This window comes from Asparagus officinalis, chromosome 4 (genome assembly GCF_001876935.1).
Source record: "Asparagus officinalis chromosome 4, Aspof.V1, whole genome shotgun sequence".
NCBI lineage: Eukaryota > Viridiplantae > Streptophyta > Magnoliopsida > Asparagales > Asparagaceae > Asparagus > Asparagus officinalis.
This window is the reverse complement of record NC_033797.1, coordinates 33,797,480-33,813,202: the sequence shown is the minus strand read 5'-3', so window position 1 is coordinate 33,813,202 and position 15,723 is coordinate 33,797,480. Positions and strand designations below refer to the sequence as shown.

Sequence of the window (15,723 nt, the reverse complement as noted above, 5' to 3'; positions counted from 1 at the left end):
CATAAATTGCTTCTATAAAAACTACTTATATAACTGACTTATCATAAGCTTCAACAATACCAAACTAGTTCTATTGTTTAGGTTTAAGTAAAAAAGTAAGTAAATTAATTAATTAATTAATTAATTTAAATGACCAGTTATTTTTCCCCTGCGGGTTGCCGCTTAAGTTTTGAAACACAAACCTAAACCCGATCCCGGACAGCCCGATGTATCACCCGAAACCGACCTCCGAACTCGAAGCTTAATCTGATCGCGCGCGGTCCGAGCCTCAATCAGCAGCAGCTGGCCAAATTGAGGCCAAAGGCGGCGCGCGCATCTATTCGAACTCACCGCGCCTCCCTCCTTTCCCTCCTTCCGTGACCTAAAAAATTCACATCTACGCTCCAAAATCCCCCCACTCCCCAAATACTCCAAATCCGCCATCACCCCGCTCGATTCCCCGATCTAAAATCTCAAACCCCCCCGCCCAGAATTTTCCTTTCACCCTCTTTCCCCTCTTCGAAACCCTACGCCATCCCCCTCTTAAAATCGCCCTCTCCTGCGATCATGTCTGGCGTCGACGGGTCCCACCTCCGCCTCCAGCGGCGGCCGGTCGCCACGCCCCCGGCCACTCAGATCCTCCGCCCCGTCCACAACGACGCCCTGCTGCCCGATGCCCCAACCGCCGCCGCCAGGCCCGCCTCTACGCGCGCTTTCAGGCTCGATCCCTGCTGCCTGATCCCGACAAGCCCAAGGAACCGCAGGTAACTGATCTCTCGTCTCCAATCTCGATTCGGATTGTAGCGTGATTGGGATTTAGTTGTGTTTAAGTGTTCGGAATCTGGTATTAGCGAGGAATAAAGCTGAGATTTTAGGGAGGGTTAGGGGGGGAATCTAGGTTGATTTTGGTTTCCTTTGATGCGCGTGATCCTGATTGCTAATTTTTTTTAAAAAAAAAAATTAAATTTGGAGCTGATTTCAGGAGGAGGAGTGAACCGGAATGTAGATTGACTTTCTAGGTCAGAGTTGGGTTTCAGGTTTAGTGCATTGCAACCGGGATTGCTTGTTCAATCTTTGATCTTATTGCAATTCTTCAAGTTCTTGCCGTCAATGGTCTATGTCGATTTGATTAACTGAAAATCGCTGCATTTGTCACTCACCCGTAAATTGTATTACTGTCTTCAGCATCACTATGATTTAGCCGTCACGTCCATATGTATATCCTGGATTTCTGAGTATCGTTTTAGCGGCGACATTAAGGCAAAAGGAAAAGGTAATACGATGTTTTTATGGGAATTCTAGGCCTGAAGCTGGAATTTTCATTTTTAGTCTCAAGTACGAGAGAGCTTATAAAGACTGATCTTCAATCCTGTGCTGAAACCTTAGTATTTATTTCCTTGGATGATTAACGCTCTTTGTGGTGCGATGACCTGGTCCTATTGCAATCCTCTCCATGCGACAAATATGACGTAAGAGATGTTCCCAGGGCCTTGAACATTGGAAAAGTATTGACCCTGAGATGTTTGAAATGATAAGAAAATAAACTTTTTGACTATGCTTATTGTTGAAATAAACTTGACACCGGCCAGTGATTCTATCAAACTACAATTGGAAATGAAAATGATGGAACTTATAATGGGTTGGGTTGTTTTTGTTATTACAGAAGGAGAATAGACCCAATTAGGAGTTGATTATGAATTCCTGTTTTTTTTGAGAAGTGGCTTGAAGACTTGATGTGCCATATTTTGAAAACTCTAGCAAACCAATTTATTAAATAAGTCACTCAGTTGTTGGGGATGGTAAAGTAAGATTTTGGAGAGGTAAAAGTCGCAAGTTGTTGGTCAACTTTAGAGTATGCCAGTTCTTTTTCCTTAAATGATTTAATGAACATATGTTAACTCGCTCTTTCTGAAATTTGATGAGGGAATATGCACTGGGTTATCATCTGCTAATAAATGAAAATGTGTCTGTGGATTTGGACTGTCTGTACCCATGTAGCATACCCGAGCCTGACATTGTTCCTCTAGAATGTTAACATATGATGATTCTACGAAGCTAGCACAACGGATTCAGTCAAGGGGTCTTGATCAGTAAAAGAAAGGCTATTTCCATCAAGCGGCTCTATTGGAACTTAGAGACTTATATGCTCTCAGATGTTCATAAAATCATGGTCACAGTTCTCATGCTGGAAGAAACACGTGAAATTAGTGCTCTCATGGGTTCAGGCTATTTGGAAACATGATATTATGGATTTATGTTAGAGAAGGGTATACTTATTTTACATTCTTAAAGCCTACCAATTAATAAAAGTGGGTATATGGTCGTTTACTAAAACGAAGAGGTGAGCAAAAGAGTAGGAATACACCCTTCACGGGATAGAATCATTGAAAATCGTGAAAAAGAGTTGAGTGAAATGGAGAGGGAAAGGAAGAGAGGTTTCTGCCGCAAAATCATTCACAAGTTTAATATTTTAGTGTGCGTCTCGAGTAACCTGGACAATCAATCTTTGCTCTCTTCTTACATATCATAAGAGCAGAGATGAATGCTTTCTAAAGCAGAAATGTGACAGTTAATTTTTGAATCTGAAAGATTTGGACTTACGAGGACAAAGGAAGGAGAACATAGGATATAGTCTTAAGAAAGAAACAAGGTCTGATTCACATCAATGGTTACGAAATGTACATGAGTAATCATTTTATTTATTTTGGACTAATGACTCGTCATAATTGTCAAAATTAGAGAGAAACTTGAGTAGGTAGGAAGCATAAACTTAAAGTGGAGGAGTGCCTTTAGGTATGATATGACTGTCAAATACTGAGGCAACTGAAGGTGAGAAATTATTAATGGCTTAAGATTGACCATGCTTCAATCCTGTGTTGGTAAACTAAGAAATTGTGCAAAATAAGTGTGTAGCTGAAATGAGAATGTTGAGACGGATCTGCAATAGCATAGTAGATATAATTGACAGAGAGGACAAGAATGGTCAAAAGTATAAGAAGCTATAAGAAGTTCTCTTTCAGGATAAATAAAACAATGACTGAGAAGATCAGGACACATGCACAAGGCAAATGCGCAAATCAATATTGCACATCAAATGGACATGGTCAAACATAGTCATAGGAGTGGAGAGGACTAGGAGCAAATGAAAATGTGCATGTGTCAGACCATAGAAAAGGTATTCAAAATAGTAATCGAATGAAGGCTGGGAAGTAGTTGAAGGGTGCAGATAGAACTAGGAGCTGACCGAAATTAACATGGATCAAGGCTATCAGAGAAGATAAATAACAGAGTGATCCTTCACAAAGCTGAACGGGGAAAAAGTTTTAACGTAGCTGATCTCAGAGCTGGAGAAATAGGCTGTTGTTGTATGCATACGAGTTTGTCTCTTAACCCTTTTCTTGTGTCATTGATTGTTTATGATAGCGGTAATGGATACCAAAAATGATGCGAAACGAAACAGGGGGTCTATCAGAATCAGCGATTTAATTTGAACAACGCACCGTTTCGCCAAAAATCATGATATTCGGTAGGAAATTAATTCGAAACAGTTAATATGACAGATGGATTTAAACAAGATTTGCATGATAATCATAAACAATTCCAATCTCAAATAATTTAATGACAGTATTCATTATCATTTCTTAAAGTTCTAAAATCAATATTAAACTTTAACAGGCACATGTTCAGTTCCTCTCAACTCACAAGTATAATTTAAACAGTGAAATATATGATAATAATTTAGAGATGAACTAATCATGCAATTAACTAATAAAGTGAGATTAACAGAAAAATAGTTTGAAAGATAAATAAGGCATCAGAAGACTAACTAATGAGGCGAATTCGAATCGGGCTCGAACTGGGTTCCAAACGTATCTGAACAAGTGTGAGTTGGAACCGAGCTAGGAATCATGTTCAACTAACCCGGTTCGGTCTGAACAAAACAAACCAGACCCAAATTAAATAGGGTCGGGTCTGCTTCAAAGCAGCTCAGATCCGAATGATCTCCTCAACGCTTCTTCGATCTGAAATAGGGTGAGTTGTCAGAGGAAGCTGAAGACGGTGGCAGATTGTTCGACGGTGGATTGAGGGCGGCGAAAGAACAACGCGGGCGTCGTGACGGCGTGGACGACTGACGACACGAGCGGACGGCGGGACGACGTGGGCGAGGCTGTTTAGAGGTGGCAGAGAGCAGAGATTTCACGACGAGTGGGAGAGATCTTGACGGGGTCGTGATTGCAGAGCCGACGGCGACGAGGGCAGCGAGAGATTTGACGACGACGAGGACGACGGAGGACGCGGCGACTTGTTAGGAAGCTCAAGTTCGGGATTGGCGGCTCGCAAGAGAAGAGAAGAAACACAGAATAGTGGCCTAGGGTTTCACACTCGGTGGTTTCACACCAACCATTTCAGCCAACTATATTTTGTTTTCATTTCTTCATTATCCTTTCAATTGATTACAAGAGTGTTTTAAATAAAAAAGAAAATACATAATCCCTCAAATCTCTCATAATCACTCAAATCTCTCATAATCAATCACTCAAATCTCTCAGTTATTAAAACTTATTAACTACCAAATTTAAACCACAATTTAAAATTCAAAATTCAAATCTAAACTGAAATAACTACTAAAATAAAAATCAAAAGAAAGTAAATAGCAAATATGGAAACTGTCGTTCTTGTCCCCATCATTCTCGCCGGGTGGGAAAAAACTCGACTCCGTCGAGTTAACTGTAGAAACTTGTCATCTTCAATATACTCAGTCTGCATCTTAATCTACCGTCAGTTGTTTTTCTGCGTCTCAAATCATTAGTTAAGTTACATTGTAAACTCACCATCTAAAATATTATCAAAATTCACTGTAACTTGGGTGAATATATAGAAGTGGGGTCAGACTTATATCAGTGGACTGTCAATAACATTATGAACTGTTTAATCAATCAATATTAAGAATAGAACAATGACCAAATAGATAATATAAATGTTGCCATTAATTATTTCAAGAGTTGAAAAAGTTCATAAATATCATGTCAAATCTTAAACAGTTATAAAGAAACTGTTTTGGACATGTCCAAACCATCTTAAATATCATCATTAATAGTTTTAAAATTATGTTTTGACTCCATATCATTCATTTCAGTTAACGTGTATTTATTCAAATTACATTACTGATTCCCTAATATATGACCAATGCAATTCAAAATGATGTGAATTAATTCAAATGATTACGCACGAAATGCAGACTTGAACAATGCAATCAATGACAGATGTAACTCAATGAAGTGTTTAAAATGCATGACGTCCTCTATCAAATGGAATAATTAGGTATTCCGTCGTTAATATGTATAACAAATTTCCTATTTTTACAGTGATAAGGAGGAACGTGCAAACACATGCATGAAGGAGTGTTTTTGAGTGTTTAGTATGAAGGAGAAAGGAAATAAAAATACTCGTGCTCAAACTTGTATCCTAATCACTATAGATTCCCAAAAAAGATCAGTGTATGTGTGAGTGACTATCGGAACAATGCATGGGGATGTGATATCTAATATGATAGCTGTTTCACTATGCTCAGTTTGGGTTTCAACTTCTATACAGATATCCGAGTGAACCGAATTAAGAACTAAATCAGGAACGTGTTGGGTGTCATGTTTGTCAGGGAGGACTTTGTGGGGAATATCAACAACGTTTTCAATCACTGGAGTTGGTTTGGGAGGAGTTGGGGTTTAAATTTCAAAAAAAACTTCAAAGATAACATTAGTGGGCTCCGTGATCAGAGGGGTAGTTTCAGAAGAAATGGGAATGCATGGTTTGTCAATTTTAGTATTCTAGAATTTCTTATCAGAGTTAGATTCTATCAAATCTATGGCCTAGTTAACGGTTTCCCCAATAATAGATTTTGATTCCGTTATAGGCGGCTTATTAATTCTAACTCTGAATGGTGTTGTACAGACGGATGCAACGTGCCCATATCATTGACAATTGCAACACTGAATTATTGGTCTAAGTTTGGAGAGAGATCTCTCTGACTTCTGGCCCTTGGAATTGACTCTAGACTGGGAAGAACTAGTGTTAGATCGACTCGGAGGCTGACTAGAGGTATTGGCCCGGGAAAACTGGGAGGAATGAGTTTGAAAATACCGAGCCCTGTGAGATTTGTGTAATTTGGCTTTATCTAAATCTTGAACTAAGGCGTAAGCTCTCTCAAGGGTGTTTACTCCTCTAGCAAAGAGTTCGGTTTGGAGGTCGCTTCTTAATCTAACTATAAATTTTGATAAGACTTTCATCGGTGCCTCTGGTTCAATGGTGCTGCATCGAGTAAATAATTCATCAAATTGAACAACGTACTCTTTTGCAGATTTGGTTCCCTGAGTAAGACAATGCCACTTATCTAGAACTCTATGAATAAACGATGGCGGGATGTATTTTCGTTTTAGTTCGTCGGCCATTTCTCGCCAAGTAAAAATTGGTAACTCACATCTAATATGCCTTATCATTTCGAAGTTGGACCAATATTGGCAGGCGGGTCCAGTGAGTTTTATTGTGACAAACTTGATTTTTTGGGATTCTGTCAGGGCGTACCAATTGAAGTAGCGATCCATGCTCTTCAGCCAGTTAAAGAAAGTTTGTGGATCGAGCTTACCATCAAAGGTTGGTGGATCAGACACAAGTTGAGGCGGAGGTCGATGAACGATGTACCCATGACCTTGCGGTGGATATCCATACCCTTGACCTCGTGGCGGAGTTGTAACCCGCGTTTCTTCTAACCTAGCACGTCTCTCGTTGGTGTTATTCAGGGTCTCACGGGTAGCTCTACTCTCATGTGTTAAGTTACTTATTTGCCCGTTTAACTCAGCGATTTGCTTAAGTAGTTCGGAGAATTCGGGATTTGTATTGCCTGACATGCTTGACTCACTAGTTGACTCACTTGACTCTCCTAAATTGATAGGGTAGACCTGTGCGAGTGGGCATGCACTAACAACTAGATGAGATGAATGGTGTGCACAAACAGCTAAATGAGATGAATGCGATTTTTTTAATATCAAATAAATGACTCAACTAATCTAAAAAAAAATTCTACCCTAGAACAATGCAAAAAATTCCTACCCTAGAACCATGCTCTGATACCAAAAATGATGCGAAACGAAACAGGGGGTCTATCAGAATCAGCGATTTAATTTGAACAACGCACCGTTTCGCCAAAAATCATGATATTCGGTAAGAAATTAATTCGAAACAATTAATATGACAGATGGATTTAAACAAGATTTGCACGATAATCATAAACAATTCCAATCTCAAATAATTTAATGACAGTATTCATTATCATTTCGCAAAGTTCTAAAATCAATATTAAACTTTAACAGTCACATGTTCAGTTCCTCTCAACTCACAAGTATAATTTAAACAGTGAAATATATGATAAGAATTTAGAGATGAACTAATCATGCAATTAACTAATAAAGTGAGATTAACAGAAAAATAGTTTGAAAGATAAATAAGGCATCAGAAGACTAACAAATGAGGCGAATTCGATTACAATAGTTTGAAAGATAAATAAGGCATCAGAAACACAGAATAGTGGCCTAGGGTTACACACCCGGTGGTTTCACACCAACCATTTCAGCCAACAATATTTTGTTTTCATTTCTTCATTATCCTTTCAATTGATTACATGAGTGTTTTAAATAAAAAAGAAAATACATAATCCCTTAAATCTCTCATAATCACTCAAATCTCTCATAATCAATCACTCAAATCTCTCAGTTACTAAAACTTATTAACTACCAAATTTAAACCACAATTTAAAATTCAAAATTCAAATCTAAACTGAAATAACTACTAAAATAAAAATCAAAAGAAAGTAAATAGCAAATATGGAAACTGTCGTTCTTGTCCCCATCAGGTAATCCACACAAGTAAGTATAAAGGAGAGTCAAGTATAAAGGAGAGTCACAAGGACTTGAATTATTTTTTATTCTCCTTGCTTTTGGACTATTTGGAAGGAGGACTGCATTTTTGACTAGGCAAGACTAAAATTGCCTACAGTTAAAGTTGTATGCCTTGACAAAAGTATCTTTTTTTTAGTGGAGACAAAAGTAACTTTTTCATCATAATGTTTTCCAGTACTCTGATAGTTCGAACAGATTTCTGTAGCCCTATTTTTGCTGCAACATTGCATTTGTGATGCACATCTGAGATGCTTATGAAAGATCCAGTGCTTTATTGGGATAATGTCTATTCAATATTCTGTATAATATAATGCTAGTATCCAGTGGCCACGAATAACTATGGCATTTCCATGAAACAGATACAGGATCAGACTTGACTTGCCCAGATTGCTGCAGTGCAGCTTGACAATGTCATCATTATTCTCAATGAAGCGTTCTAACTTCTAATTGATGGCAAGGAGAGGGAATTATTATTATTATTATTATTATTATTATTATTATTACTATATTTGCGTCACTATTGTCCAATATCGTAGCTATCAACAAAAAATATGCATGAATATAGTGCAACACCCTATTCTTAGATATAGTTACTCAAATTTCCCCTATGTTTTGTATTCATATTGACTCAGTCTTAGTTAATACTCCTAAGTAACAAATGCTCATGATCGTGGTTCATGTTCTGTTTTTTGGATGCTACTGACAATTTGTTAATTAAATGTCTGTGTTAAGGAGAAGTTCTCCATTCTGGACCATTTAATTCCTGCAAAGGAAGCCCCAAAATATTTATCCCTGTTTTTCTCTGTTAGACCATCCTAACACCTTTCGAGTTTGCTTCTTTTTCTACATTTGTTGTTCAATCTGTTTCATTTTCATCTGTTCAAGTTATTTGACTAGCTGAATTTTTCTCTGTTTCATTTTCATCTGTTCAAGTTCTTTGACTAGCTGAATTTTTCTCTGTTTCATTTTCATCTGTTCAAGTTCTTTGACTAGCTGAATTTTTCTGACACTATATTGTTATGAATTGATCTTTTTTTTTTCTTCTCTATTTTGGTGAATGAAAATTTGGGCTGTTAGTTACAAGTATTAAATACACAGGTCTTTTTGCAGTTAAAACCGACAGTGAAAACAGAAGGTCATAAAATTAAGAGTGAGCAAGGGACAACTGAACAAGGGCGCAAGAAAGAAATCAGACCTCATGTTTCTCCAACTTTGCCTGCTGCCAGTGGTAAACAGAAAATCCGAAAGCAGAAAAATAAAAGACTCCTGCCACAGATGCCTGTCTCAGTTGATGGTAAATTATACTGAATTGGAGGTCTAAACATTATTGCATTACATGATGAGCTCATTTGAAATGCAATGATATCTTTAGTTTAATCAAGCTTGTCTACAGAAGTAGATAAACAACTTCTCTGTTCTATGAAATAAACCAAATCAATGCTTGATGAGTGCTGCTTATTTTCAGGTGTTCCAGATCCCTTGGGTTCCAGCTGTCGTTATGATAGTTCTCTAAGTAAGCTGATACCAACATATGGGCACACTTTCTGTAGCCTCTGGTCCATAACTTTTTTACATACAGTAATATGTATATATCCTCTGAACATATGTCGTGGCAGGCTTGTTGACAAAGAAATTTGTTAATCTGCTTCAAAGACAAGAGGATGGAACACTGGATTTAAACAGAGCAGCTGAGCTTTTGGAAGTATGTTCTCGCCGCCTTATATGATGTTTATCACTGTCCAATTTCATAAGTTAGGATGTTCTTGTACGTCTTACACCAGTAATATCATATTTTATATATTTTCTAATCGTAACAGGTGCAAAAGAGGAGGATATATGATATAACCAATGTTCTTGAAGGAGTAGGACTAATGGAAAAGAACCTGAAGAACAGGATAAGTTGGAAGTAAGTGCTAAACACTTATTGTTTTGCTTTCTTACTCTAATTTTTAAAAGTAAAAAGTAATGATGCATCTGTATGAAAAGGGGTGATGAAGTGTTTGGATCTATGGAGCTTGACAACCAAATTGCTGAATTGAAGGTAGGACAGCATTGTTAAATTTATTCTTTACATCTTCATTGCTCATATGTTCTTCTTTGATATTATGAACTGTCCCGATGAAGCTCGGCCTTACTGTATAGGATGCATCATTACATTAGTGATACTTCTAAGTTGGGGTATCTGAAGAACATATATTTTCTAACTGATCTGGTTTAGTGCTAAGTGCATAATTGTTTGCTTTTTTACGTTTTGCATACTGCTTAATTTCCATACTAATACCCAGCTGCATTTCCTTCATATCCTGTGGTCTTGTATGTTACATTCATTTTTGCTATTTGCACTTTGGAGAAGCTGAAAAGTGTATATTGAAGTGTAAGTGGAAATATATACTAATATGCGTCTAAGTACAGTTTAGTATTCTTGAGAGTATGCGTGCTCAATTGTCACAAAAGTCCTTGATAGTTGGCTGATTGAATGTAGCAACTTTTGCTGTCTTGTTTCATAATAAAGTTTACCTCCATATAGGAATGGTTTTTGATATACATAATGAGTTTGGTGATTATTTTGGCGGCATAACTTGAATAGCTGATGGATTAATATGCAAGTTTCCTCCATGTACTTTCATCATGGTTGAGTTTTTTGCGCTTTGAAACCCTAATATTTTCTATATATTTTTTCTGGGATATGTGTATTCAGTCTCCACAAAACTTCTCATGAGCAATAACTAAACAGAACTGAAACCTTTCACATCTGTCATGTTTCAGTCAAAACTTGTACTAAATTATAAATGGAAGTACTTGAAGATAACCTAAATAAGGAATTTCTCCCGGCAGCATAGAAGCGAAGTAGACGCAGCCTAAGTTGCATTTGTACAGGTACGGGTGTGTGACATGAGTGTTGTGTTATATATATATATATATATATATATATATATATATTAATATATTATATATATATATATATTATATATATATTATATATATATAATATATATATTAAATATATATATATATATATAAATATATATTTATATATATATATTATATATATATATATTATATATATATTTATTTATATATATATATTTTATATATATTATATATATATATATTTATTTATTTATATATAATAAGTTAATATTATATATATATTATATATATATATATATATATATTATATATATATATATATATATATTATATATATATATATAAAAATAAAGTTAAAATTTACATAAGATCAATATTGTTCTTTCATTTACATTAGATCAGTATATAAGAAATAGATGTGAAGTATAGGATATACGCCCAAGAAGTGTATGATGAACGTTTTAAATTAAAATAATTATTATATAATTGAGTAAACATTTGCATATATTCAAGAAGCATCCAAGAAGTTCTGTATGGTTATGGGTATGTGTACGTGTCAGGTACAAGTATGACTTCCGATAGAAATACCCAGGTAACATAGAATGCAGCAAACAAAAATACTTCCTGTTGGCGAGTCCCATATGGTGCCCCTATAAGGTTGTCAATTCTTCTGGGACCACCTCTGTTAGAAGCACCTTCAGAAAGTGATGTCTCGTCTCACACAGCAGGGGGCGCTCTCAACTTAAGGGCTGATAGAAACTTTTGGAGAGTTCAGTTGCCATATGTCTTTTTTCTTGCTTGTAAAGCATCTAATGTTTCCATGTAATTCATATGCACCTGCATGACAACTGCCGCATATCCAATTACCTGGCCCTTTTCTCCCTTCTCTCTAATCAGTCTGTAGATTCACAACTGAGTGGGGATGTCAGGTCTTCCCTCCTCTTGCAGTGAATTTGGAACAAATAATCTGAATTTTCCATCTTTTTTTTAATGCTGCAGGTTCTCTCTTATAAGTAATTTGCTCAATGCTCTTCTGCTCTTCATCATTAACAAGTTGCACTATAATTTTCCAAACACTTTCCTAGGGCCTCCCAAATGCTACAATCTTTATTCTTGTTTTGATCTCTGACCTGGAAATCAATGTAAGAAATTGCTTGGTTCCTAACTGGCTGGACTATCCAGCTTAGCTTTACCCTGGCCGTCATTTTTTTCCTTCCGTTTCTTTTTGTGATTAAAGCCTGGACTTGAACTTGGGATTTGTCACAGTCCAACCCATCATTTAACACTGAGCCAAGCCTCAGTTTTCTGCCAACTAGTTTTCACAACTTCATTTTCACTTGCAAATTCATACACGTTGAAACTTGGAATTTAGTTTGCGCACCAGTTTTTCTGTGCACCACATAGGTATCTGACTGTACCCTGCATCCTTTGATCTACTTCCGCACAAACACACACATACAAACTTTATAATGCTCCACAAAAGATTTTGATATTTCTTTATTTACAAATGAGAGTATATCCTATCTCGTTTATGTTAATAATATCTAATCTACCACTCTGTTTATCTTCCTACTTTAGATCTGAATCACCATACAAGTGAATGCTATTTTGTTAACACTTAACACCCGGTTATTAAAAGTATGGACGGTAGCTTTTTTGTGAACTTTGTATGTACTAATTGGAACATATTTACTGGCATTCTTAAATGGGAGCATGAATCATGCTGCTTCCTCCTTCATCTCTGTGAGAGGGCAGCTCTTCTTTCTGTTCTACATCTCTCTAAAATTGCTATATTTAATGCTTCACATTAACGACTGCAAGAGTACGGTGAAAGTTCTGAGATTAGAGAGAAAAATAGATGTTGGAGATACGAGTGCTGTGTCTAGCACTATCTTATGTATACATATATTTAATGATTTAGTGTGTATGATTCTTCATACCAATCTACCATGGTTATTCTGCTTCTTATAATACAACATTTGACATGTGTACAATGTATAATGGTGTCTTTCTAAATGTCTTACAGGCTGCAAATGAATCTCTGTTTAAGGAAGAGTGCAGAATTGATAAAATGATAAGGTGAGTTCTTAAAGTTTATCTCAGCTTTGATGTGACCCTTAATCTGACACTGGTTACTTTTGCAGGGAGATGGAAGAAAATTTGAGAGTTTTGAAGGAAAGGGATTTGAAGTAAGTCATTTCTGAAATGCTTCTCTTTGCGTCATAGTTATTCTACATTATTGTTATTTATATTTGTCTATATTAATGTCCATTAATTTCATTAGGTATCTCTACCTCACTAAGGAAGATATCAATAGCCTTCCATGTTTTCAGGTTTGACTTCCATGGATCCTTCTGATTTACCCTCACATTTTAGCTAATATTTTTGAAATATTCTCAGACATCTTACTTTGTTTTTCAGAATTCCACATTAATGGCAATAAAAGCTCCTCATGGAACTAGTATCGAGGTTCCAGATCCTGATGAGGTGTGCAAGAGAGAGCTGAACAAATTGAGATGTTGATGATTATGGTAGATTTACTTACTGATGGGTTACTTTTATGTGTAGGGTCTTGGTTTCTCACAGAGGCGATACCAGGTCTTTTTGAGAACCTCAATGGGTCCCATCAATTGCTTCCTGATCAGGTATCTGCTTGGCTGCCGCATGAGATAATTAAATTATTGGTAAATGATATTATGAGGTGCAAGTTCAAGTTAACCACTGCAAGATGCATCTCAACTTAATGTGTGACATTAGACTATAATATGGTATCTGATACATGCAGTTTTAAAGAAAAGATTCCACCTGAGAATAGTTAATTAGAAAGAAATAATGATCTCACAAAGTTCTTAGTGTGTAGATCTTACTATAAGGGGAACTTCAGTGAACATTTTTCATCTGAATTTCTGCGTCCTTAATGCAAATATTTTGCTGCTCTAATGTTACAGCAGTAATGAAGAGAAACCTCAGGCTTCAAACGAAGGGCATCAACTGGTACCCATGGATTGTTCTTTTGATAATAATCATAATAACAGGGATGAAGGACCCACTATGCATCCATCAGACCAAGCTACTGCGACAACATCAGCCCCCATGCAAGAGGCCGATACTCAGAAAATATCTTCAGATCCTTTGATTTATGACGAACAAGTAGGTGGCATAGTGAAGATTGTTCCACCTGATGTCAATGTAAGTATCTAAAATACACTGAATGATGGAAATTTTCAATCTAGAAAGCTCGAGGGAGCTTGTGTATAGGTTATCACATCTTTTGGTAACTTGCAGGTAGATGCTGACTATTGGTTTGAGACAGATCAACAAGGTAGCCTCACGGATATGTGGAATGAGTGTATCCTTTTCTAAGAGAATTTTCCTGTACTATCTGCCACCACGCTGTAAAAGGCTTGGATTTTTCAGAGGCTGATCTTGGCAAAGCCACTATAACTTGAAGAGGTTGCTACTTGTATCAATAGAAAACTTCTTTAGAGGGTAAATTTCACAAAACCACCAGGAAGGTTGGCCCAATTTGAAATAACCCCAAAAGTATGGAAATATTACTCAACCCCTAAACTTTTGCATTTTTCTGAATCTATTTTGAAATAACCCCCAATTTTTTGGGGGTTATCTGAAAAGGTTTTGGGGGTTAAGCCGAATTTCCAAACAATTTTTTAAATATTTTGTTGGGGGCAGGTGGGGCTGTCAAATTTACCCTTTAAATGCCAAAAATAACTTGCAAATTCCTTTACCCCAATGAAATCCAGAATGACAGGAGAAGATGGAGTACATTCCATGATCATGATGAAAATTTACCAGCAGGATTCTCCAAAATGAGAATGGATTATGCGCTAATGGGCTTGCTCGGCTGAATGCCTGCTTGAAGGGAAGAAGCTTTAATCCCTTCACCTGTAAAGAATATAGAAGGTGGCACCACATTAGGCAAGAGTAGCTGGGGTTGGAATCTTTTCATTTCCTCCCTGACCTGAGATATGTAAATCTGTAAATATTGATGATAGTCTGCATTATTAATAATATAGCCACAAAGTATAAGGGCTCAAGTTTAGGCTATTAAACAATTACTAACTTAATTTTCTTGTGCAATTGTTTATTGTTGAGAAAAATCTGTGTACTTGTACCCATGTTCTGATCATCCCCGAGGATCATATATAGGGGAATGAGATTCGTGGAGAGAAATGTCGAATGTTGGTTATTTCTGTGCTGGCAATCTTGTTCAACTCTTCTCTGTTACCTAAAGCTGCAGTTAAGATCTTACCAAGCATCAGTCACAATTTGAATCAAATAGAAGCATTACAGTGATGCCCTGCTGCAAAACTTGTGTGTAGTGCAATATTTTGATATAGATGGTCGATTTTGCAATCAGATGTAAGGACATTTGATACTCAAGTATTGACCCGAAAGGGTAGAAGAATTGCTATGTAAGCAAAATGCATCCTTGCGTGTAATGATGATGAGATAGAATCTCATTATCAATGATTCAGTATGAAACAGACCCATCGACAGGCGAATACATTTTCCTGTAAACAATTTTTATGGCGGAATAATTTTTGTTCGTTTTGAATGCTCAATTTTTTTTCGTTTATTCTTACGTACTTTGCAAATCGGTGGTTTGAAGTAACTTCAGAATGACCAAGGGGTTTATTTTCGGATTTAGTTACAACGTACTTGAATGTAGGGGAATATGGGAGGAGGGAAGGTGGTAGAAACTATTTCATCACGTTTTGAAATCTTTCATAGGGTTAAGTATTTCCCTCGTTCTCCTATATATCCACCCTCATCAATACAAACTTTGTTCGCTCCCAATTTGGGGTGGAACTGAGCTGAAAGAAATTCCCTTGAGTTCCAATTTCTTCTCTCTCCTGATCTTCCAACTTCTCTTACCACCTTGAAATCCATAACAGGCTATTAA

The 15,723-nt window shown here is 36.6% G+C and overlaps 1 protein-coding gene across 1 annotated transcript; it reads left to right on the top strand.

Annotated features, from left to right (window-relative positions):
• LOC109837151 (transcription factor E2FB-like) lies at nt 660-15,312 on the top strand. Its single transcript, XM_020405265.1, has 14 exons — nt 660-743; nt 9,039-9,222; nt 9,394-9,441; nt 9,545-9,630; nt 9,746-9,834; nt 9,915-9,969; nt 12,826-12,878; nt 12,944-12,988; nt 13,084-13,132; nt 13,221-13,286; nt 13,368-13,444; nt 13,748-13,988; nt 14,085-14,148; nt 14,561-15,312. Coding segments are annotated over exons 2-14 (894 nt in total). The 5' UTR covers nt 660-743; nt 9,039-9,203; the 3' UTR covers nt 14,563-15,312.

Bases quoted from the DNA above. Each gene is read 5' to 3' on its own strand.
- LOC109837151 (XM_020405265.1), top strand. The intron at 9,631-9,745 runs GTATGTTCTCGC...TAATCGTAACAG, and splicing joins GAGCAGCTGAGCTTTTGGAA to GTGCAAAAGAGGAGGATATA. The intron at 13,133-13,220 runs GTTTGACTTCCA...TTTGTTTTTCAG, and splicing joins ATAGCCTTCCATGTTTTCAG to AATTCCACATTAATGGCAAT.